The sequence below is a fragment of the Perca fluviatilis genome, chromosome 15, assembly GCF_010015445.1.
Source record: "Perca fluviatilis chromosome 15, GENO_Pfluv_1.0, whole genome shotgun sequence".
Taxonomy (NCBI): Eukaryota; Metazoa; Chordata; class Actinopteri; order Perciformes; family Percidae; genus Perca; species Perca fluviatilis.
This window is the reverse complement of record NC_053126.1, coordinates 38,653,644-38,676,028: the sequence shown is the minus strand read 5'-3', so window position 1 is coordinate 38,676,028 and position 22,385 is coordinate 38,653,644. Positions and strand designations below refer to the sequence as shown.

At 42.2% G+C, this 22,385-nt stretch overlaps 1 protein-coding gene across 5 annotated transcripts in view; it reads left to right on the top strand.

The window, feature by feature from the left end:
- Nucleotides 1-22,385, top strand: part of scn4ab (sodium channel, voltage-gated, type IV, alpha, b) — a 91,888-nt gene that overhangs the window by 39,362 nt on the left and 30,141 nt on the right. For 4 of the 5 annotated variants that reach the window (XM_039825309.1, XM_039825307.1, XM_039825306.1 and 1 more), the window contains 16 exons: nt 7,033-7,161; nt 7,752-7,843; nt 8,096-8,368; nt 9,552-9,615; nt 9,707-9,848; nt 15,430-15,630; nt 15,719-15,791; nt 15,963-16,201; nt 17,967-18,038; nt 18,428-18,529; nt 18,696-19,052; nt 19,315-19,513; nt 19,778-20,016; nt 20,196-20,301; nt 21,325-21,479; nt 21,906-22,079. In XM_039825309.1, the coding sequence (XP_039681243.1) occupies nt 7,033-7,161; nt 7,752-7,843; nt 8,096-8,368; nt 9,552-9,615; nt 9,707-9,848; nt 15,430-15,630; nt 15,719-15,791; nt 15,963-16,201; nt 17,967-18,038; nt 18,428-18,529; nt 18,696-19,052; nt 19,315-19,513; nt 19,778-20,016; nt 20,196-20,301; nt 21,325-21,479; nt 21,906-22,079 (2,617 nt within the window). The remainder of the gene's footprint in view (nt 1-7,032; nt 7,162-7,751; nt 7,844-8,095; nt 8,369-9,551; nt 9,616-9,706; nt 9,849-15,429; nt 15,631-15,718; nt 15,792-15,962; nt 16,202-17,966; nt 18,039-18,427; nt 18,530-18,695; nt 19,053-19,314; nt 19,514-19,777; nt 20,017-20,195; nt 20,302-21,324; nt 21,480-21,905; nt 22,080-22,385) is intronic. The other variant, XM_039825308.1, reaches the window with a different exon arrangement.

Sequence of the window (22,385 nt, the reverse complement as noted above, 5' to 3'; positions counted from 1 at the left end):
GGTGAAACCGCATACGTCGATATCGATGATGTCATCGCCACACTCCTCAACCTCTAGCCCGCACTAGCACTAGTGCACGGCCACACACGACTGTGGTGAAGCTAAGCAAGCATATCCCATCTTCATGGTCAAACCAGCTCACTATCTAAATACTTTGTCTCTGCTCCCTGACACTTCCCTCTGCCGGTCCTGGATTCTACACAAGATATATTGCTAACATTATGTAGCTAACGTTAAACATCACTAAAGTAGCTGATGCTCCAGCAGTGATGTAACGTTAACGTTAGCTGCTACGGTTAGCTGTTTATAAAGTGGAAGTAGACAATTTATCAACTAGCTAGCTAATCTGTCTGCTTATCAACTCCTTGAACGGATTATAGTAACTTTTACCACGGCTTATTGTAGACAGGCTACCGCAAGAAAGCGTGTAGCTCAGGAGTGCCCAACCAGTCGATCAGTACACGGTCTACCAGTAGACCGTGGACTGATCCCAAGTCGACTGGGTGTAGGAATTTTTTTTTTTTTAAATAATGTTTTTTTTTTGTGCATGTGTGTCATATTTTGTATTAAATTTACACTACAGCCTATCATGAGACCAACCCAGTCTCACGTCAGTTCGTGATGGCATTACGAAATTAAATCTATTAGAACGTGATACCCTCACGTTATTTTGAAGATTTACGTGTTGGGGTCACGTTTTTTATACTAATGTATTTCAATGAGAAGCATCTTACGTAATCACAGCACGAAACTTTCTGCCAGTCGGGCTGCAGCAGAGAAGCTGGATACAGCTTTGATATTATTGGTATTTTAAACGCTATTTTAATCAATTTTTACATTTATTCACCAGATCTTATCACGGTTTATATGTATTTCTTTAATGTTATTATTTCGGTTAATTTTGGCCAGGGAAGCTGGATTGCTTTGTTGTTTATTGATATTTTTAAAACTATAACGCTACATCTTTCAACATGTATTTAGCTGTTATCATGGGTATGCATTTCTTTATTTTAATAATATTATTTCGGTCTTATTACCGGTGAAATATTACAGTAAATAAGACAGAACAGTAGGTTACGATATGAGCGAGCTGGCGCATTCAAAGCCGATGTCCCACGATACAATGTGGGCATTCATTCACAGAATCAGACAGCGATCAGCGGGTCTTTAACGCCTGTATCACTTCAATGTACGTTAGGGATCATGTAGAGCGTTGTTATAGCGAATACAACAACGACGGGGTGATCAGGACCCCGACACCAATCTTCTTTCAGCCAATCGATTGATAGCTCTCCTCCAGAGGGAACAGAACTGCGTCCATGGCAACGCTCTGCTATGCATGGCAACGGTGTGTTATACTTAGCAACGGTCTGTTATCAAGAAAATAACAGACCGTATTCTACATTAGAATTCAAGCAAGACATGTAATAAATATAATATATATAATCAGTGGTTTTGTCACCAGCAACAACGTGTTGCTCAGTTATGTTCCAGTAAGTTATGCACCGTTTAAAAAACAAGCTGAAGACTCCGAAGTGACGTCGTAATTACCGTTCGGCGGGTAGAAAAGATACAAATACATATTATTACGTAATGATGTTTTTTGTCTAACGTTGTATTTGAGGAGTTAAACAATAAAAATAGCAATAATAATAAAATACAGTTTAATGTATTTGTCTCATGTACTGTGTGTTCGGCCGACGGCCGGCGGCATCAATCTGAAATGGAACCGAAGCCCACTTAAGGCAGACAGCAGAAACAGGAGCCGAACACCATCCAGACCACCCACCGGAAGAACTACAAGTGCTCAAGCTTTGTAACAGATTCTGGGCCGCGCCTATAGCGGGAGTTGTAGTTTTTAAATATATTGGCATATTTCTCATATGTAGAAGTCGGTAGTGTAGAATTTTGGATACACCCTGGGTTTTTTTGGGATGGGGAACACACTGGTGTCATCAGATTTTAAAAATCGAATCGTTAAACAGGTGAAAATAGCTTATTACCATATTTGACAATGCTTACAGTGGGTAAACTTTGGTGACCATCTCTACGCGAAAATTGTGTTGTACCTGAAATCCGCTGTATACAGGGTGAAGAGAAATGGAGCGAGCACTATACCCTGTGGTGCTACTGTGCTGCTCATCACCACATCAGAAACAAAGTCCTGTAGCCTCACATACTGTAGTCTGTCAGTGAGGTAATTAATAATCCAATAGCTTCCCCTAGAGCAGTGATGGTTGGATTGTATCGAAAGCACTGGAGAAGTCAAAAAACATGACCCTCACAGTGCTCCCAGTGTTCTCCAGATGTGACAGTGATCTGTGTGATAGATTGATAATGGCATCCTCCACCCCTATGCCTGGTTGGTAAGCGAACTGTAGTGGGTCCAGTTCTGAGCTCACCAGGGTTCTCAAGTGTCGCAATACAATCCTCTACAGTCTTCATCAGGTGAGAGTTTGGGCTCCCTGGGATGTGCAGTTTTAGGTACTGAGACCACACACAAAGTCTTCCACAGGACTGATGTGCAGGATGACTTCACTGAGCTAATCTGCACAATCTTTAAGGAGTCTGGAGCAGATTCCATCCAGGCCCGGGGCCTTTCTTGCCTTGATCTTTTTTAGCTCCTTCTTCACCTGATTGACTGTCAGAGAGAGACTGCTGGGGGGAGTTGTAGGTGCTCCCTGGAGAGACGGATGGGGGGAGGGGTGTGAAACATCCATGAATGGGGAATCAAAAGCAGTGGACAGGTGTGAATTAGGGGATGCTGATGTCTCAGAAGCCCTGAGAGGGGATGGGGTGGTCTGCAGTGGCTGGAGAGGAAAAGATTGAGTCACAACAGGTCTGAGTTGGGTTGGAGGGGGGAGGAGAGGGGGTAGAATTAAATCTATTGATAAATAGATTTAATTAATTTGCCCTGTCACGGTCACCAGAAACAAAGCCTCTGCCACTGTCTTTGTTTTGACCAAAGATGGTTTTCAGTCCCCTCCAGACCTCCCTTGTAAGCCACCCTACAAACCCAACAACCGCCCTCAAGCAAGCACGACAGTGAGGAAAAACAACCACAGTTGACACCACAAGACGGTTCACAGGCCAACGCAGGGCGGGCCACAGTCACAACCCACAGCTGCAACGTCGTCCAACTCTCAAAAATGCTGGGGAAAAAACATAAGCCGGGAGTAACTCCCCAAGCTAGGATTAGTAACAGCATCTGCGGCTGCACACAAATAGTAATAGTAATAGTAACAGTAATAGAACAGTAACAGTAATAAAAAGTAAGAAGGGGAGAGAGACACTCAGTGTGTCAAAGGAGAGTCCCCGGCAGCTACTATAACAGCAACTATAACAGGTAACTAAGAGAACAGGTCATAGGAGGAGCTTTGGGCAGCTCTCCCCGGATCGGCTGGCTGGGCTCCACTCATATGAGAGAACAGTGAGTGGTCACTCACTCCTCCCACTATAGCTACAAATAGGGGCACTGAATGGTACTACCAATGGGATGTTCCATAGGAAGATACTGAAGCTCTATTCTACTCTGTACCACCATAACTCTGCACTGGGTCCGTACTAGGTACTAGTATTCCCTTAAAACACCCTATCAACAGGACAATCAGAGACTATACGAGTATATCTCCTTCTTGTAACACGCTCAGCATTCTGTCAGCTGGGAGCTAAGACTTATTTGAGCAACCTGACAGTAGGGAATTACATAGCGCGGTAACATGCTGAGCTGACAATATTAAACCTAGGGTGCCCATCACGTATCGCATATATAGCACTAGCACAAATCACAAATCTAAGACCTAAACTGACCTACAACCACCCAAGGCGAGGACAACAAATAATCAGCTTATGAATCTTAAAAACCCTTGACTACTCAGTGACCGTGCACTCCCTTAGCACAGGTTTACAAAGTATAATAGCACAGAACAAAACCCAAAAGACCCAGGTTATACCATTAACAAGTCACCTAAAGCCCCAATCCGTACTAAAGTTGACAACCTAACTGAACGCACGACATAAGCACACCAACTACACTAAGAGGCAAAACTACGACTTGAGTCTCCCTCTACACATTTATACATGTAGTTAACTAAGGAAGCTAAACATGCACACAGCCAATTTCTATACATAATCTGTAGCACAGCTCGTGCAGCAGTAGGGCACAAAACGTTGTACACGGAACCGGTACAATACGCACCTTAACGCCGCGTTCAGACGTTGTTTTGTTGGAGGTATACCTCCAACTTCTTCCTGTAGCTGTCCTTTCCTTTCCTTATCTGCCATCTGAGCTGTTTTTGAACATTCCTCAGCTCTTCTTTTTCCCCAGATTTAAAAATTATTTTCTTTTCATTCAGCAGGGCTTTGAGCTCAGGAGTCACCCAAGGTTTATTGTTGGAGAAACACCGTACCTTATTCTTAGGTATGGTGTTCTCCACGCAGAAATTAATATAGTCCGTAACAATGTCCTCCTCATGTGACCTACAGAACATTTCCCAGTCCGTGGTCTCAGTGCTTCACTGGCCTCCTCAGACCATTTAACTAGAGTGACTAGAGTCTCTTAAAATATGACGAAAATCTTTTAAACTGACCTTTGTTTATCTGAAATGAAGACAGATTCAGCAATTAAAATGTTTTCAGAAACATGTTTCAGTGAACTATTTTAGTATAATATGAGATCGTATTCTGAACGAGCCGCCATGACTTTCTTTGAATTTCCGGAGAAAACAAACCCATGTGACGTGTTCGTCCAATCAGCTGCCGGTTTAAATTTTTTGGGCAACAATACAGATTAGCGCCGCCTGCTGTTATGGAGACGTATTACGTCTCGTCTCTTCGGTGTGTTCTGAGGCACATTTTGGACCAACTCGAGGAGACTGATCAGTCCGACTGGCTTTTCTGCCGACGGTTGGTCGTCTGGTTGGTGTGTAACTGCCTTTACTCACATACCTTGTGATTGGGGGTTGTTTACTTACCAGAGGTGAGTAAGCAGGGGGGAGGTGAACCAGATTGGGATCTGAGCGGCCCAGCGGGGAGAGGGGTGAAGAGATGTATGCATCTTTCGTGTTTGCATACAGCAGATCTAATGTTTTATTGTCCCTTGTGTGGCATTTAACATACTGGGAGAAGGTGGGGAGTGTTGAGGACAGGGGAGCATGATTGAGCATCCTGTCCCAGAACTGCTTGTTACTAACCTAGCTCTGGGGAGTTTACTCCCCGGAGTCCTTATGTTTCTTCTTCCCTGCAATGCCCGGCCGCGTTCTGCTGCGTCCGCCGCATCCACCCATGCTCTGCAGCGCCACGTTTCATCCCGCAACGTCCTGCTGTGACATGAACTACAACGACTACCTTCAAAGTCACTGTTCCACTATCTTTAATGTGACTATTATCGCCACTGTTCATCACACCCCCAACCGGCCCGTCAGACACCGCCCTACCAGGAGTCTGGGTCTGCCGAGGTTTCTTCCTAAAAGGGAGTTTTTCCTTGCCACTGTCGCAATAGCCACTGCTAATGCTTGCTCTTGAGGGAATTACTGTAATTGTTGGGGCTTTGTAATTTATAGAGTGTGGTCTAGACCCACTCTATCTGTAAAGTGTCTCGAGATAACTCTGTTATGATTTGATACTATAAATAAAATTGAATTGAATTGAATTGAAGTCTCCGGAGATGAGGAAGAGGGACTATTCCCTCTGCAGTCTGGTTAGCGCCATTAGCTCTACCATCTTGTTGGGGAGAGATCTTACATTCTCCACAATAACAGACGGAATGCACGGTTTGTACCGTCTTTTCCTCTCTCTGCGTTTCATCCCCTCTTTCTTCTCCTAAATAATTGTTCAGGGATCTCCCTAACAACTGTTCCCGAGTGTAAACAACGGAGCCGCGGCACAATGGGTCTCCCATTGCGAAGTTGTAAAGTCCCAAAAAAGAGAAGAGAAGCACAGCTATCTCCACAGTTGTACATCCATATATGCACATAAGTTGAAGAACAATTTGGAAGAAGAAAAAACGTGAAAAAAGAAATACAAACATGAGAAATTAACTAAATTTAGCTGCTGCAACAGGCTACCACTCACGCAGCGCCATGTTTTTAATAGATCCAGATAATATTCACCCTGGTCAGAGGTGGATACCTGTGCAAAGAATTTTTAAAAGTGTTATAGGGGGTGCACTCTCTCCAGTAGCACTATCTAAACTATGATGAGGTAGGTCTGGTGGCATGGGTGGGCCCAGGACGACCAGCTCCCCATCCTGGCTGCAGGAGGCTGCAGGGACCTAGCTCTGTTTAGGCCCGCTTATTACGCACCACCAGCACATTGCTTTTCTGTTGGGGTGTACTCCCTTAGCCTTGCCTCAAGAGGCTAACCCACAAGGAAGTGGGGCTATTTGCCCATAGCTGGGGCAGTGGTTTATGGACATAAGGGCATGTCCACCATGTGGTGGGCCTGCACACCACATCTCTGGGGCCCACTGCTGCTCCAAGATCCCCTGCAGTTTAGCCTGGGACTGCGAGGTACCTAGTTACCATGTGTGGCCGCGAGGAAGCACTGCAAATGTCTTGGTGGTGGAGAGGCTGTGTACTGGTGGAGGAGACTTACGCACTCGTCTCCTAGCCAGTGGCAGTTGCTAAAAAGCAGAAAGTTGCAAGCAGAAAGCAGCATGCAGCATGCACTAACTACAAGCACCTCCACACTGCACTAGACGCTTCACACACACACCCTGTGTACACACAATAACACACAATAACACACACTAACATGTAAACAATGAGACAATAAACACACACACTAAGACACAATGAGACAATACACACACACACACTAACACACAAACAATGAGACAATACACACACTAACACACATTAACACGTTAACAATGAGGCAATAAACACACACACTAACACACACAATAACTATCTATTCTTTGTAAATTAATTAAATGAATGTTCAGTCTTCTGTGGAAACATTTGATCTCTCTCAATCTGTAGGTCCAGCCGAGCTGTTTTGTCTTTTTAATGTGTTTCTGTTGTTGAACAGGTACGTTTTTACATTCATCTACACGTTTGAAGCAATGATCAAAGTTCTGTCGAGAGGATTCTGTGTCGGTGGTTTCACCTTCCTCAAAGACCCCTGGAACTGGCTGGACTTCATGGTCATCAGCATGGCGTAAAACTCACAACACACCCAACATACACAACAATGCAAATACTTTAATTATTGTATTAGTACTGTGACGGCCCTATGCATTTTGTGACAAAATGGGGGCTCGTCTGGGATCCCCCATTTTGTCACAACCTGGCTCAAAGGCCATGACAAAAGAGGGAGCGAGGCATCGTAAATGATCAAAAGTAATTTATTTAACAAAAGAATAAACTAAACAGAACTTAACTAACTTAAATAAACCCAAAACAAAATGTGGAAGGCGGGGTGATCAGGCCATGGTTCAGGTCTGGATGGTAGTGAAGAGAGAGACAACTAGTCTGACCAGGTGGAGCTTTATCAGCTCCCAGCTCCCAGGTGCACCAGATCTGCAATCAACTCAAACAAAGATGGAAACAAAGATGGGTAAGACCAGAGAGGCATCACTCCCACAGAGAGGCCCTGCCAGATTACACAGGGCCGTCACAGTACTGTAACATACGTAACTCATTTTCTTTAATATTCACTTCTTAATCTGGAAGTTCTCTGGTTTATTTTTTGTGTCACGTGACCACGATGATGACGATGATGATGTTTTTGGTGTGTCTCTGTTTCAGATACTTGACAGAGTTTATAGATTTGGGAAATGTTTCTGTGCTGAGGACGTTCAGAGTTCTTCGAGCTCTTAAGACCATCACAGTCATCCCTGGTCAGTTTGTGTGTGTGTGTGTGTGTGTGTGTGTGTTGTGTGTGTGTGTGTGTGTGTGTGTGTGTGTGTGTGCGTGCATGCAGCGAGGGTCAAGTTAGGTTTAGACACCAAAACGACTAGTTAAGGTGGTTTGGATAAAAACACTCCCAGGACATAAACACCTGTTTCCTGGATGAAAGTCTTTTTTACATTTCATAGCCATGTATACGAATGGTTCATGAAGACAGACTGTAATGTGCCCCCCCTCCCAAGGTCTGAAGACGATTGTTGGAGCTCTGATCCAATCAGTGAAGAAGCTGGCTGACGTCATGATTCTGACCGTGTTCTGCCTCTGCGTCTTCGCTCTGATTGGTCTGCAGCTCTTCATGGGAAACCTGCGGCAAAAATGTGTCCTGATACCACCACTGTTGCGTAGCAACCACACGTCTGGCATTGACCTCGACACCGGTTACCATGGCAATGACACCCACAGCAACAGGACAGGAAGCGGTGACTTTGATTACAACGAGTACATCAACAACCCAGGTATGAAGATGTTCACTGTTTGTTAATTCATTTAAATTTAATTTATAGTATCAAATCATAACAAGAGTTACCTCAAGACAGTTTACAGATATAGTAGGTCTAGATCACACTCTATAATTTACAAAGACCCACCAATTCCCCACGAGCAAGCATTTGGTGCAACAGTGGCGAGGAACGAGGTACGATGATCAGTGGCAGTTATAGTAACAATGAACAACTATGACTAGAAATAATAGTTGTAGGAAGGAAGGGCGTGGAAGGAATGGAATGGAGCATAGCAACTGGCAACCAGGATTTAGGTGCCACCCCAATCCAAGGAATACTGCAAGCCAAGAAAACATAAGGACTCTGCGAAATAAGCTCTCCCCGGAGCTAAGTTAGTAACCAGCATTACTGGGACATGGATGCACGCAGATGGAAAGATAGAGGAGAGAGGAGCTCAGTGTGTCAAAGTCCCCCCGCAGTCTAAAACTATAACAGCATAACTAAGAGCTGGTCCAAGGCAGACCTACAAGGGTTGGTAGATAAATCTGACGACTATGAGGAGAAGCAGAGAAGAGAAAATATAAGGAAATATGACATACAAAAACCAATGGTACACCGACTACAACACCTTTTCACCAGACCCAAGCGCAATCTGCAGATTAGTTTTCACAGTTTTCAGCGGTGATCCAGAATGAAAATCTGCTGAATTGAGTTGACTGTTTTTCTGCATGGATTAACATTCTGAGAATTATTTTTTTTTAAATGTGTGTAAAATCTGTGGGAAATTCTGCTGAATTCTGCATTTGGACCTGCTTATCACTGACCTGTGGAAGGTTTAAATACTACTACTAGACAAGTCAAGTGGAGTCAGTATTAATTTTATTAACACAGCCCAATATCAGAAATCATGATTGTTCCTCAAGGGGTTTAAAATGTGTTCAGCATATGACACCGCCTGACCTTTGACCCTCGCTGCAGATGGATCCCTCCTCAGGGCAGATTCACATCAGATTTAACTAAATACTTGTGATTGGTCCCTGTATCTAGAATACTGATTGGTTCCTGAATGAACCCAAGTTACCAAACTCAATCTGTGTACTTCAAGCTCTGATGAAGCCTCTGTGCCCAAACACGTTGTGATGTGGCAAATAATCATGTGAAATGTGACTAATACCTCTGTCTGTCTGTCTGTCTGTAGATAACTTCTACTTCCTACCTGGTCAACTCGATGCTCTGCTGTGTGGGAACAGCTCGGATGCCGGGTACGTTCACAACACTTCCTCTTGTAAGAAAACCAAAATAATAATGACTATGATTAAACTCTAAATAATACTGATGATATGATGTGTTCAGGGTCTGTCCGGAGGGTTATGTCTGTCTGAAGGCGGGGAGAAACCCAAACTACGGCTACACTAGCTACGACTCGTTTGGTTGGGCTTTTCTGTCTCTATTTAGACTGATGACCCAGGACTTCTGGGAAAACCTCTTCCAGCTGGTCAGTAACACATTTGGCCTCACTGCTCTCTGACTTGGGTCATTTATCAGTGTTTCAGATTAACTTTTTCAGTCAACATTCTTCCTCCATCAGCTGTTTCTTAGAAAGTTAATAGCTATGTTTTGTTGTTGGAATAAGTTTGTCTCTAAGTGACAGGGTTAGTGGGAGGGGCCAGCTTCATACAGTTTATCTATTGTGTCAAATGCAGCACTCAGATCAAGGAGCAGTAATAGGGAAGTTTGCCCAGAGTGTACTGTTAGCAATAGATCGTTTGTCACTCTGGTCAGAGCTGTTTCGGTAGAATGACAGGAACGGAAACCGGACTAAAATTTCTCAAATAGACTATTCTGGGATAGATGGGTTGTGAGTTGGTTGGCAACAGCTCTTTCGAGTATTTTTGACATAAATGGCAGATTTGATATTGGTCTGTAGTTCTGCAAGATTTGTGAATCCATGTTTGGCTTTTTTAGTAGTGGTTTAATAATTGCTTTTTTAAAGGCAGATTGAATTGAACCCAATGATAATGACCTATTTACAATGAGAAGACAGGAACTGAGAAAAACAGGTAGTAATTCTTTAAATAGACTGGTTGGAATTGGGTCTAATGAACATGTGGTGGATTTAACCCTCATGCCCTCCTCAAAAAAAATAACACTGGACACCTTCGTGGCAAAAATGTACACGCACACAAAAACTGCTATTAAATCATCATATATCAATATTTCTTTCTGCTTTTTTTTCATAAATCACTTAAACAACTTCTAACTTGCTCAAAACTACCAAACATTCAATAGTTTTTTAGGTTTTTTAACCCTTTAATTGTTTAATTCTTTAAAGCAATTATTATTTATGAAAAACCCAACAGAAAATTTATTATTTTCCATAAAATAAATCGTAGAGGAATGGGGCTTTGGTGGTGATTAGAGTCTTGGATATGTCAAAGATTATGAACAAAATTAATTTGATTGCATTAGTACTTTTTATGTAGTTCCAGATACTCCCTCTGGACACCTTCATGGACAAAAATGCCTCATTGACTTCCATTATAACCACACATTTTGATCTCACTGACTTTACAGTATAAAACCATGCATTCTGTAATGTCAGCATTTCATTTTGAACAAAAGTGGTGATATTTGACATTTTTACTGTATTCCACCAGATTCAACCATTTTGCCCTTGTAGGCCGATGCATGAAATCATTGTATTTTTGCCAGTTATATTATGGAGCCATTTGTGTGTGTGTTTGTGTGTGTGTGTGTGTGTGAGTGAGAGTTTGTGTAAATCTGTAAGCAAGCACTGATCATTTTAGGGGTGAAAAAAGGGCATCTTTTGAAGGATGCATTTCATGTGTCTTTGAAGACGTGCTTGAATAAAAACATTGTCTCCTGCATTTGCTGTAAACTGGCACTTATCATTTCAAATCGTTTGTGGGACATGGTGGCCCTGAAGAATGGTCTCCCACTATGGACATCCCTCAGGCTCCGGGTGGATTCCCCTTTGGACCAGTACACACCTGCCAAGTGTGAAGTCCCATGTATGTTTGAATCTCTTGAGCAACCACATCACTCCATCCTGAGATTGAATGCCTCTCGTGTAGGTTTGTCATTTCCTGAATCAGCTGGATCATGTCAGGAGTGAAGAAAAGGTCAAAAGAGGATGCCACATCATGGATTCTTGATATTGCATATCTCGTGGGCTCTGGCATCATGCCGGTCGGTGCTTGAATGTTGCGCAGCGTCTCAGTATTAGATGGAGACCAGACTTGCCAATTGTCCATTCAATGTTAGAATGGACAGGATCTTCAGTGTCCTATCCACTTTCAGAGGAAGGGTTAGAGGCACTCACAGAATTGGAGGAAACCAGTGACCATTTGGTGTCAGACTCCCGAAACTTGTGTCATCTTCAGATGAGTCCTGCAGTTCGCTGGAAGATAAAGGCTCCTTCTCTTTGCTCCAGGTCTTTCTCCTTCTCTATAGCCAGGTGCATGAACACACTAATAGTTGGTTTTGTTTACAGCAAATGCAGTAGACAATGTTTTTATTCAAGCACGTCTTGAAGACACATGAAATGCATCCTTCAAAAGAAGCCCTTTTTTCACCCCTAAAATTATCAGCTCTTGTTTACAGATTTACACAAACTCTCTCTCACACACAGACAAGAAAAAATACAAGGATTTCATGCATCGGCTTACAAGGGCAAAATGGTTGAATCTGGTGGAATACTGTAAAAATGTCAAATATGACCACTTTTGTTCAAAATGAAATGCTGACATTAGAGAATGCATGGTTTTATAATGTAAAGGCAGTGAGATAAAACATGTGGTTATAATGGAAGTCAATGAGGCATTTTTGTCCACAAAGGTGTCCAGAGGGAGTATCTGGAACTACATAAAAAATACTAATGCAATCAAATCAGTTTTGTTGCTTATCTTTGACATATCCAAGCCTTTTATCACCACCAAAGCCCCATCTCCATATTATTCATTATATGGAAAAAAAATATTTTTTTGTAATAAATACTGCAATACTTCAAATAAATAAACTGGCATTTAAAGGGTTAAAATCCTGAAAACTATTGAATGTTTGGTACTTTTGAGCAAGTTAGAAGTTGTTTAAGTGATTTATGAAAAGAAAGCAGTAAAAAATATTTATATATGATGATTTAATAGCAGTTTTTGTGCACGTGTACATTTTTCCCACGAAGGTGTCCAGAGGGTACAAAATGAATCATTTTAGTATAAAAACATGTAAGAGTAAAAAACACTGGATTTAAAAAATTTGACTATAAAGAAAGGTTCCTACAAAAGTTCATGCCATAAGCAGTAACACAGCAAAAATGATCACAAAATGAAAAAAAAAACTTGAGAAAAATGTACAAAAATGCCCGAAGAGGGCATGAGGGTTAAAAGTGGTAACTATGCTCATGAATGATTCTGGGGAGACAATGGTGAATTGGGAGAGAGTGCCAGTATGTTGAGCTATTGGCGTCAGCCTCATTGATTGAGGCATCAATCATATTCGTTATCGTATTTCTAATTAGATCAATTTTGGTCATAAAAAAATCTAAGAAGTTTTCAGCAGTTGACTTTGTTACAGTGCTATTACGTGTGAGACTGGCGACTGTTTTAAAAAGAAACATTGGGTTATTACTATTGGAGTAAATTAACTCTGAATAGTAAGCTGTCCTGGCACTCGACATTGCTTGCTTATAGATCTTAAAACTGTCCATCCATACATGATGGTGTTCCTCTAGTTTAGTTGTCCTCAACTTTTGCTCAAATTTCCTGCAGTTCTTTTTAGTGCACGAATATTGTCACTAAACCATGGGGCTAGTTTAGACCGGGTTCGTCTCCAAGTATTTAGGGGAGCGATAGAATCCAGCACCGTGGTTAAGGCACTGTTAACCCTACACACTGTTACACCTTTAAGAATGAGGGGACACTCACTATCAGAATAACACATTTATTTCCTGTAGGAAATATGAAAACACAGTTCAGGTGCTGTAGCATGTGCTGTAGCATGTGCTGTAGCATGTGCTGTAGCATGTACACTTAAACTCGTTCATCACGTACTGACTTCTACTTCGGCGCTACTGGCTCAGCATATACTTTCATAACTCTTACTCAATTACTATCAATCACAATAAACTTCATAATGCACATAACTCATACACTAAAAACTTGCTATTCTTGGTACCATACTCACTATTGCTTCCGCTGTTACTTTGTGTCAATACCCATGTTAAGTACCCAAATACATGTTTATTTTACATGTAATTATAAAATACTGTCTCTTTTAGTGTATTACTCTTTTATTTTTTCATATATGTCTCTAAACATGTGTTCCACTCCTTACAGCTCACACAGAAAAGTAGTAGCTTGTGTTTAGCAACTGAAGTCATTACTATCGGCGTCCGCCATCTTAGACACACAAGACGGCAAACATACACCCTCATAACACGGTCAAATTCAATGTCTCTTAATGTCACAGTTGTTAGCTAAAGCTCTAATAACACAAACTACTAATGTCTATTACCCGGGTTCTGATTACAGTCAGCTTACCTGTAGGAAATATGAAAACTCAGTTCAGGTGCTGTAGCATGTGCTGTAGCATGTACACTTAAACTCGTTCATCACGTACTGACTTCTACTTCGGCGCTACTGGTTCAGCTACTGATACCCAGTCAAGTGTAAAGCGTAGAGCGCCCTCTGTTGGCCAAGCTGAGTTAAGCCGGACTAATATCACCCATTCAAACACGTTAATTCAGAATCCCTTGTGGTATATTATATACAATAAAGACAGTAGTTACCTCGTGTTTTTAGACTTTAGCTTCACTCAGTTCAAAATGTAAAGGTGGGGGAAAAAAAAAAAAAATTTTTTCCCCCCCTCCCTTTTATTTTAAACAAAAAATTTTTATTCTGTATCATTAAAAATGATACAGAAGTGATCTGAGACGGGAGTCTGCTCGATAGAGGAGATAACAGCATTTACTCTGTGTGTAAAAACAAAATCTAGTGAGTTCCCACAGTTATTAGTTGCACCATTCACATGTTGGATAAAACTAAGGCTAATAACTAGGTCCATGAATTCCCTAGCTCTGAGATCAGAACTGTCATTAATATGTAAGTTAAAATCACTCATTCACAGCACAGTGTCATATTTAACCAGCACTATGGATAGCAAATCTGAGAATTCCGAGAGGAAATCGGAGTGTTTTGGGGGCCTGTATATTGACAGAATAAGGATGATTTGAGGGGCTCTAACAACAAAAGCTAGGTATTCAAAAGTGGAAAAATCGCCAAATTTACGTTCTGTACTGTTACTGGCATCGGAGAAGATAGAGTCGATCCCGAAAATAAGAAATTGTATTCTGGGGGGGAAGCCTTGATGAGAACTGTTGTGGCAGTAGAGGATAGCCAGCATTCAGTAAGGATAAAAAAAATCCAAGTTATGCTCAGTAACAAGGTTATTAATACACCGTGTTACTGGACAGTGGTCTTATGTTCAGTAGTGCAAACTTTAAGCGGTCTGGGGGCCTTATAGCAGAAAGTGCAGACGTAGAGTGTGAAGGCGCAGCTCCCCCACTGGACAGTTGCAGCGCCAGGCAAGGGAGACGCTCCAGTATGCAAAGCAATACTGGTCGACTCATTCTGTTCGGGCTTCTCCTGGTTCCGATTTTGACAGGAACGGAGTTTAGACAGTATTGACATGAGCAGGTAAATGAGAGCAGGTTTCCTCTCAGACAGTTTTGTTCTGTCTGATGTCCAATTCACGCCTGGTAACCCCTGGTTCACAGATAAACTCAGGCAGATTTGTCAGGCCAAGGAACGAGGCTAACAGAAAGTGGAAAGACTATTTCAAACAGACGCTCCAAATATTGATAGTCTTTCTCTCACCTTTCTGCCTACCTGTCTGTCTCTCTGTCTGTCCGTCTCTCACCTTTCTGTCTGCCTTTCTGTCTGTCTCCCTGCCTGTCTGTCTGCCTTCCTTCCTGTCTGTCTCTCAACTTTCTGCCTTCCTGTCTGTCTGCCTTTCTACCTGTCTGTCTGTCTTCCACCTATCTGTCTGTCTGTCTGCAGACGCTGCGAGCAGCAGGTAAAACCTACATGATCTTCTTCGTTGTCATCATCTTCCTCGGCTCGTTCTACCTCATTAACCTCATCCTGGCTGTGGTTGCCATGGCGTACGCCGAGCAGAACGAGGCCAACATGGCCGAGGCCAAACAGAAGGAAGAAGAGTACGCTCAGATCCTGGAGCTGCTGAAGACGAGAAAGGAAGAGGTTTGAGCCTTCAGACAACACAACCAACAACATCAACATCTTTATATTTTACTGGTCCAATCAGAAGCTTTTATTCTCGCTGTTACAGCAGGCGGCCTGCAGAGCAGAGGATTCATCTGCAGACACAAACAAACACGAGCAAGAACATACTGCCATGGAAGGTAAACACACAAAGACAATAAAGACAATGAAGACATTATATCACATGACACACATAGGTTCTCACAGCCAATCAAAAACAGAGTTTTACACACCGAACAAAGTGATAACTTCTGTTGGGATTCGGCGCTGTATAAATCAAACTGACTTGACTAACCTGCTGTGTGTTTCAGAGTTTGCTGACGACCAGAGGCCGTGTCCTCCATGTTGGTATGCCTTCGCTGACATCTTCCTGAAGTGGAACTGCTGCGGTTGTTGGCGGTGGCTCAAACCATGGCTCTACACCATCGTCATGGACCCATTTGTCGACCTCGGCATCACCATCTGCATCGTCCTCAACACCGTCTTCATGGCCATGGAGCATTATCCAATGACCGAGGAGTTTGAGGAGCTTCTGAGCATCGGAAATCTGGTCAGTGATGAGAAAACGTTTCTATTGGCCCAGTGGAGTCTCCTGTTCTTTACATGTTGCCCAGGGTCAGGGGTATGATGGCATTACTAGATGAGTAGAAAGAAACAAGCACCACTTGCTTTGTCGCCTTTATGGTGCAGGGAATTCATTCCCTCGTCAATCCATTACAAAAAGAAAGAAGATTCCCTCACACACTTGTCCTCTCTGCATTTGGTTTATTTGTTGGGTTGACGTTTGACATTTGAAAACAGCTCAGCACTGCACGGAAAGCCAAAGTTATATGGAGAAACTCGACGGCAAGCGAAAATAAAGTGTTGGAATATCATACTCAAATCAAAATCAGGAACAAAGTGACTGAATGAATGAGAGACGGATGGTATTGGAATGACAATAAAGCGTTGGCTGTGCGTATTGAGAAGAAAAAGACGAATGACAGAGATGAATGACAGAAATAAAAACAGATTTTTAAACAAACTACTGAATTAAACCTTTCGAATGCATATAAATCAAAACAACTGAATTAAACTGAGATGATGGCTGAAGGAATTGAGTTTACAGGAAACGGCACAGTCACTGACATGAAAGCTAAAGAACAGAGAGCAGCATTAAAAGCACTCAAACTTGGACAATATGCGCAAAATTAACCAAATTAAAACAATGTTGAAGGACCTTTCTCGAGAAATGTGTTAGTAAAGTGACACAGTGCTTAAATACAAATCATGATTATACAATGATCCACAGCTGTGTTGGAGGTGTGTCCATCATCAAACACAGAGAGAGACCTACTGTATCTTAAAAACAAAAACAAAAGGTTTAAGTCAATGATACTTACACAAGACATAACTCAGGTATATAATACATAACTGCCCGTCTCTTGACTTTAAAATATCCTTTTCCTCCTGTTTCTCTGCATTTTTCAACAAACATGCAAAATACATCAGTGGACTCCACTGCTAGTCTAGATTTAAACATTGCAGCATGTAACTAGTGGGACATTACTGCCATCTGGTGGTGAGAGAGGCAGACTTAGTTTCAGAATGGACCTTCGGGATGAACCAATGAAAGGGCAGACAGAGTAAAAGTACTGTTACTTTATAAAACAAGTACTCAAGTAGAATTCAAGTTAGTTATTTTTGTTTGTTTATTTAGGATCCTATTCTTCCTTTATGTCCTTACAACTCTCTTAATAGGACTATGCAATAATTAATATGCACACTATAGAACATTGTGGACAATACAGAAATAAGAAATGATAAGACTGAAACTAAACATATGCAATATAATTTAATAACACAACTCATATGATATGACAAAATACAGACCCAGACGGGACAGCTCCATCAGTTCAGCCATAAGGAATTCCCTACATTCATGTTCATCAATTTTTAAGAGCGTTTCACCATCATGCTATTGTCACATAACATCCATTTCACCCTCTCAGGACACCTCTCACAATTGAACACACAAAATAATATTTTTGTTAAACCTCAACAATGTAGTTTCTGTGTCTACTCAACGTCTCCAATCAAAAGAAAATTCTTAACTTTCTTGTGTAATGTGTTCAATTGAAATTACTAAGTGTTTGAGTATATTTTATCTACTAAAAATGACATAAAAGTAAAGAAAGGTGAAGAAGTGAACAGGCACTGTCTTGATGGTTTGAGATGAAATAACTCAAAGATGTGATGTAAAGTAATGTAATGTAAGGGAGTAAATGTAATTCTGACCCCTAACCTCAGCCCTTTTGACCTCTGACCCCTCTCAGGTCTTCACAGTGATCTTCACAGCTGAGATGGTCCTCAAACTTCTGGCCATGGACCCATACTACTACTTCCAGGTCAGACTTCCTGTTTGTTTGGAAGAACGAAGAAACAGTCATGACTCATCACATACATCATGGATGTCAAGCCTGCAGCTTTCTGTATCTGAGTTTAATGGAGCATCTTTGTTATCAATAACCAACATGAAACTGTTGATGATATGTAATAATAATAAGGAGGGCTAATGTTAGCTAACTCTCTCCAGAATGTTTCCTGTTAGTGTCAGTAGGGGGCACTAATCACCAAAACTTTCATGCCAAATGAATCTGGACCTCTGTCACTTACCGGTCCTGTACTTGTTACGTTAACTTCTTCTTTCTCTCTTTCCTGTGTAAAACCAGCTCAGTGATGACAACTGACAGCTGTTCCCATGGTAACGTGTGTCTGTGGTTGTTCTGTTCTGCAGGTGGGCTGGAACATTTTCGACAGCATCATCGTTACCATGAGTCTGGTGGAGCTCGGACTGGCAAATGTCGAGGGCCTGTCGGTGCTGCGCTCCTTCAGACTGGTCTGTCTGTCTGTCTGCCTGTCTGTCTGACTGTCTGTCTGTCTGTCTGTCTTTTCATTTTAATTTTAATTTTAATTTTAATTTTAAGTGCTTTATTGGCATGACAAGACATTGCTTGTCTGTCTGTCTCTCTCCCTACCTGTCTCCCTACCTGTCTCTCTCTCAGATGCGAGTGTTTAAGCTGGCCAAGTCGTGGCCGACCCTCAACATGCTGATAAGGATCATTGGGAAGTCGGTGGGCGCGCTAGGGAACCTGACGCTGGTGCTGGCCATCATCGTCTTCATCTTCGCCGTGGTCGGCATGCAGCTGTTTGGGAAGAACTACAAAGACTGTGTCTGCCGTATCTCGCTCGACTGCGAGCTCCCCCGCTGGCACATGTTCGACTTCTTCCACGCCTTCCTCATCATCTTCAGAGTGCTGTGTGGGGAGTGGATCGAGACCATGTGGGACTGCATGGAGGTCGCCGGCCAGACCATGTGTCTGATCGTCTTTATGATGGTCATGGTCATCGGAAACATGGTGGTGAGTCTCCGCAGGCAAACAGATACTAACCCAGACCCTCAGGAACATGGTGGTGAGTCTCTGGAAGCACACATATACTAACACAAACACAGACACTAACCCAGGCTTTGAGCCGGGTTCAGTCAGTCTGCAATCCTCCAGAGTCCAGCTGTAGATACAGAGTCCACCCAGATCCAGGTCTGGGGTCCAACATTTTTGTCAGTTTTGGGTGAGGTTCCTGGTCTTCTTTTATGTTCTGAATCTCTTCCTGGTCTTGTTTCAGGTCTTGAATCTGTTCCTGGCCTTGTTGCTGAGCTCGTTTAGCGGAGATAATCTTGCGGCTCCAGAAGAAGAAGGAGAAAACAATCTGCAGATTGCCATAAACCGGATCAACATGGCCGTGTCTTGGACCAAGACCTGGATCCTCCAACAAATCTGGACTTTAACGGGAAAGAAGAACCACTTGGACCCAGAACACACCGGTAGACCTGAAACTACAGACTCTATTCATTTCCTTATTCATCTAACTACGGACAATTTTTTTTATCTATCAAACTAACTAACTAATACTTTATTTATTTATGTACTGTATACAAACTAAAGTGTGTGTTTTCTTGTGTTTTCTGCGGTACTATTTCTTATTTTTCTAATTAAATATTCATTGTGATTTCAGACTGGTTTGTGTTTGTTTACATCACAGATTGAATGTTGTAATTGACTGATTTTTTGTATGTGGATATCATCAGCAGCGGTTCACGGTGAGGAAGACGACAGGACGACAAAGGATTGTTTGGTTTTGACCTCCATGACCTTAGATCAGCCGGGGTCAGAGGTTAAGTCCCTCGACTGTAACCATGGCAACAACCACGACGTTGACTGTCCGAGGGTCCCCATCGCAGAGGCCGAGTCGGACTTCGAGACGCCGGACAACGATGAAGAAGAAGAGGACGAAGTGGACGAAGAAAATGAAGAAAAACTCTCCAAAGTAAAAACACTTCTCTATAAAACTGAAGTTCAGACAGATTTTATTTAAGATGAAGACAGCAGAGAGAAACATAACCAGACAAACATCCCAGAAGGAAGTTTAAAATCTGCCAGTGAGACATTCAGGTGTAAAATAAAATGTGGACCTGAGTGTAAACTGTAAAATGTTTCTTTGTTCAGTGTGAGGGGTCGTCGGTCTGCAGCACCGTCCAGAAACTTCCTGACATTCAGGAGGACGAAGACGATGAAGATGATCCAAACACACCTGTGGACTGCTACAGTGACAGTACGCACACACACACACACACACACACACACACACACACACACACACACACACACACACACACACACACACACACACACACACACACACTCTCACTCACATAAACACACACACAGACACATACACACACACACACACTCACACAAATACATACACACACAGTAAGTAAGTAAAGTTTATTTCTATAGCACATTTAAAAACAGCTTGCACTGACCAAAGTGCTGTTACATAGCGCATTAGCCACAGGATAGTAAAATAAAAATAAAAATAAAACACACTTACAATTCAGTGATTTAGGCTAAAAAGGACATTGAAACCCAAGCACTTAATTACAAACATAGCAGGATAAGACAATTAAAATGCCGCGAAGGCCAATGTAAAAAGATGAGTACACATACACACACACACACACACACACACAGACAAAGACACAAACACACACAGACACACACACAGACAAAGACACAGACACACACACACACACAGACACACACATTTATAAACCGTAATTGTAAAATAACTTCAGACATGTGGACATCTTTGTGTCTTTATTTAAGAGAAGGAACCAATCAGTGATTAATAAAAACCGTGATGAGTCTCTGTGTGGCGGCCGGTTACTGCAGATCTAAACGTGCTCACTAGCTAACTCTCATTTACGTCAAGTCGTTAAGTCATCTTTATTTTCTTTCCTAATGGCGCCGACATCCGGACATTCTCGTCAGATTATATGCTATGGTTGTGGTTTTATTTCAACGTAACCATATACAATGTCATGAATCCTGTTCTGCTCATCTGACAGAGAACATAAAGTACAGCGTGTGACTAACATGGAACATGAAATATAAACTGTTGCATATTACGGCTGTAACTATCAGTGTTGGAGTCTGATATTTGGGATCAGACACAAAGTGATTGGCAGGATTAAAAAAGAAAAGACAGCATCTTACTCCACAGTATCAATCTGTAAACATTGTAATGTAACTGTCGGATTGAAATCAAACCTTTGTTGTGTTTTTATTTCAGAGTGTTACCGCCGCTGTCCATTCCTGGACGTAGATACATCCCAGGGCAGAGGGAAGGTCTGGTCTAACATCAGGAGAACCTGCTTCTGCATTGTAGAACACAACTACTTTGAGAGCTTCATCATTTTCATGATCCTAATGAGCAGTGGAGCTCTGGTAAATATTATTATTATAGATGATTGATCAATACCTGACCATTTTAACTCCAAGTACAGTGTTGCTGCATTTTATTTGCTTTGCTGCACGTTGTCTGACGGCTGTTGGTTTGTTTGATGTGATCGCCTGACTGAGCAGCTCGGATCTGACTGGTTCTCAGGAATGTGTGCAATGTGAATACTAACCTGTGGAAACAACATGGCCGACAGCAGGGCTACTAACATGGCTGTAAGTGGACTACAAACATGGCTGACATTCTGATAACTAACACCACAGCCAGATGTTAAGCAGGTGAGATGATCCTGAACCGACTCAAACATTTTAACACCATGACACAACATTTATTTATCCCAACGTAATGATGAAAAGTAATGACAAAGACTGGATGGTAACTCAGCATAAATACCCCCCCCTCCCTGTGAACAGGCGTTTGAGGACATTTACCTGGAGCAGCGCCGCGTTATAAAGATGGTTCTGGAGTACGCAGACCAGGTGTTCACCTACGTGTTCGTGGTGGAGATGGCTCTGAAGTGGGTCGCCTACGGGTTTAAGACGTACTTCACCAACGCCTGGTGCTGGCTCGACTTCCTCATCGTAGACGTAAGAACTTTACAACCTGTTTATTTCAGTCAACCATTGTCCAAACCCTCCGAGGATATGGGTGGTTCCCCCCCCTCTCATCTGACCCACAGGAGTGTTTCATAACTTAGCACCCCCTAGTGGTGGCAGGAAATATGTCCTCATATCTAAACCAGAGAAGGTAACTGTCGTGGTTTTAAACACGTGGTTAACTTTGTGAAACCGTCCCAGTTTGGTTAGGTTTAGACACCAAAACTACTGAGTTAAAATTTCTTAATATGGATAAATTGAGCTATAAAATAATGTTAAGAAATATGTTTGGTGTAT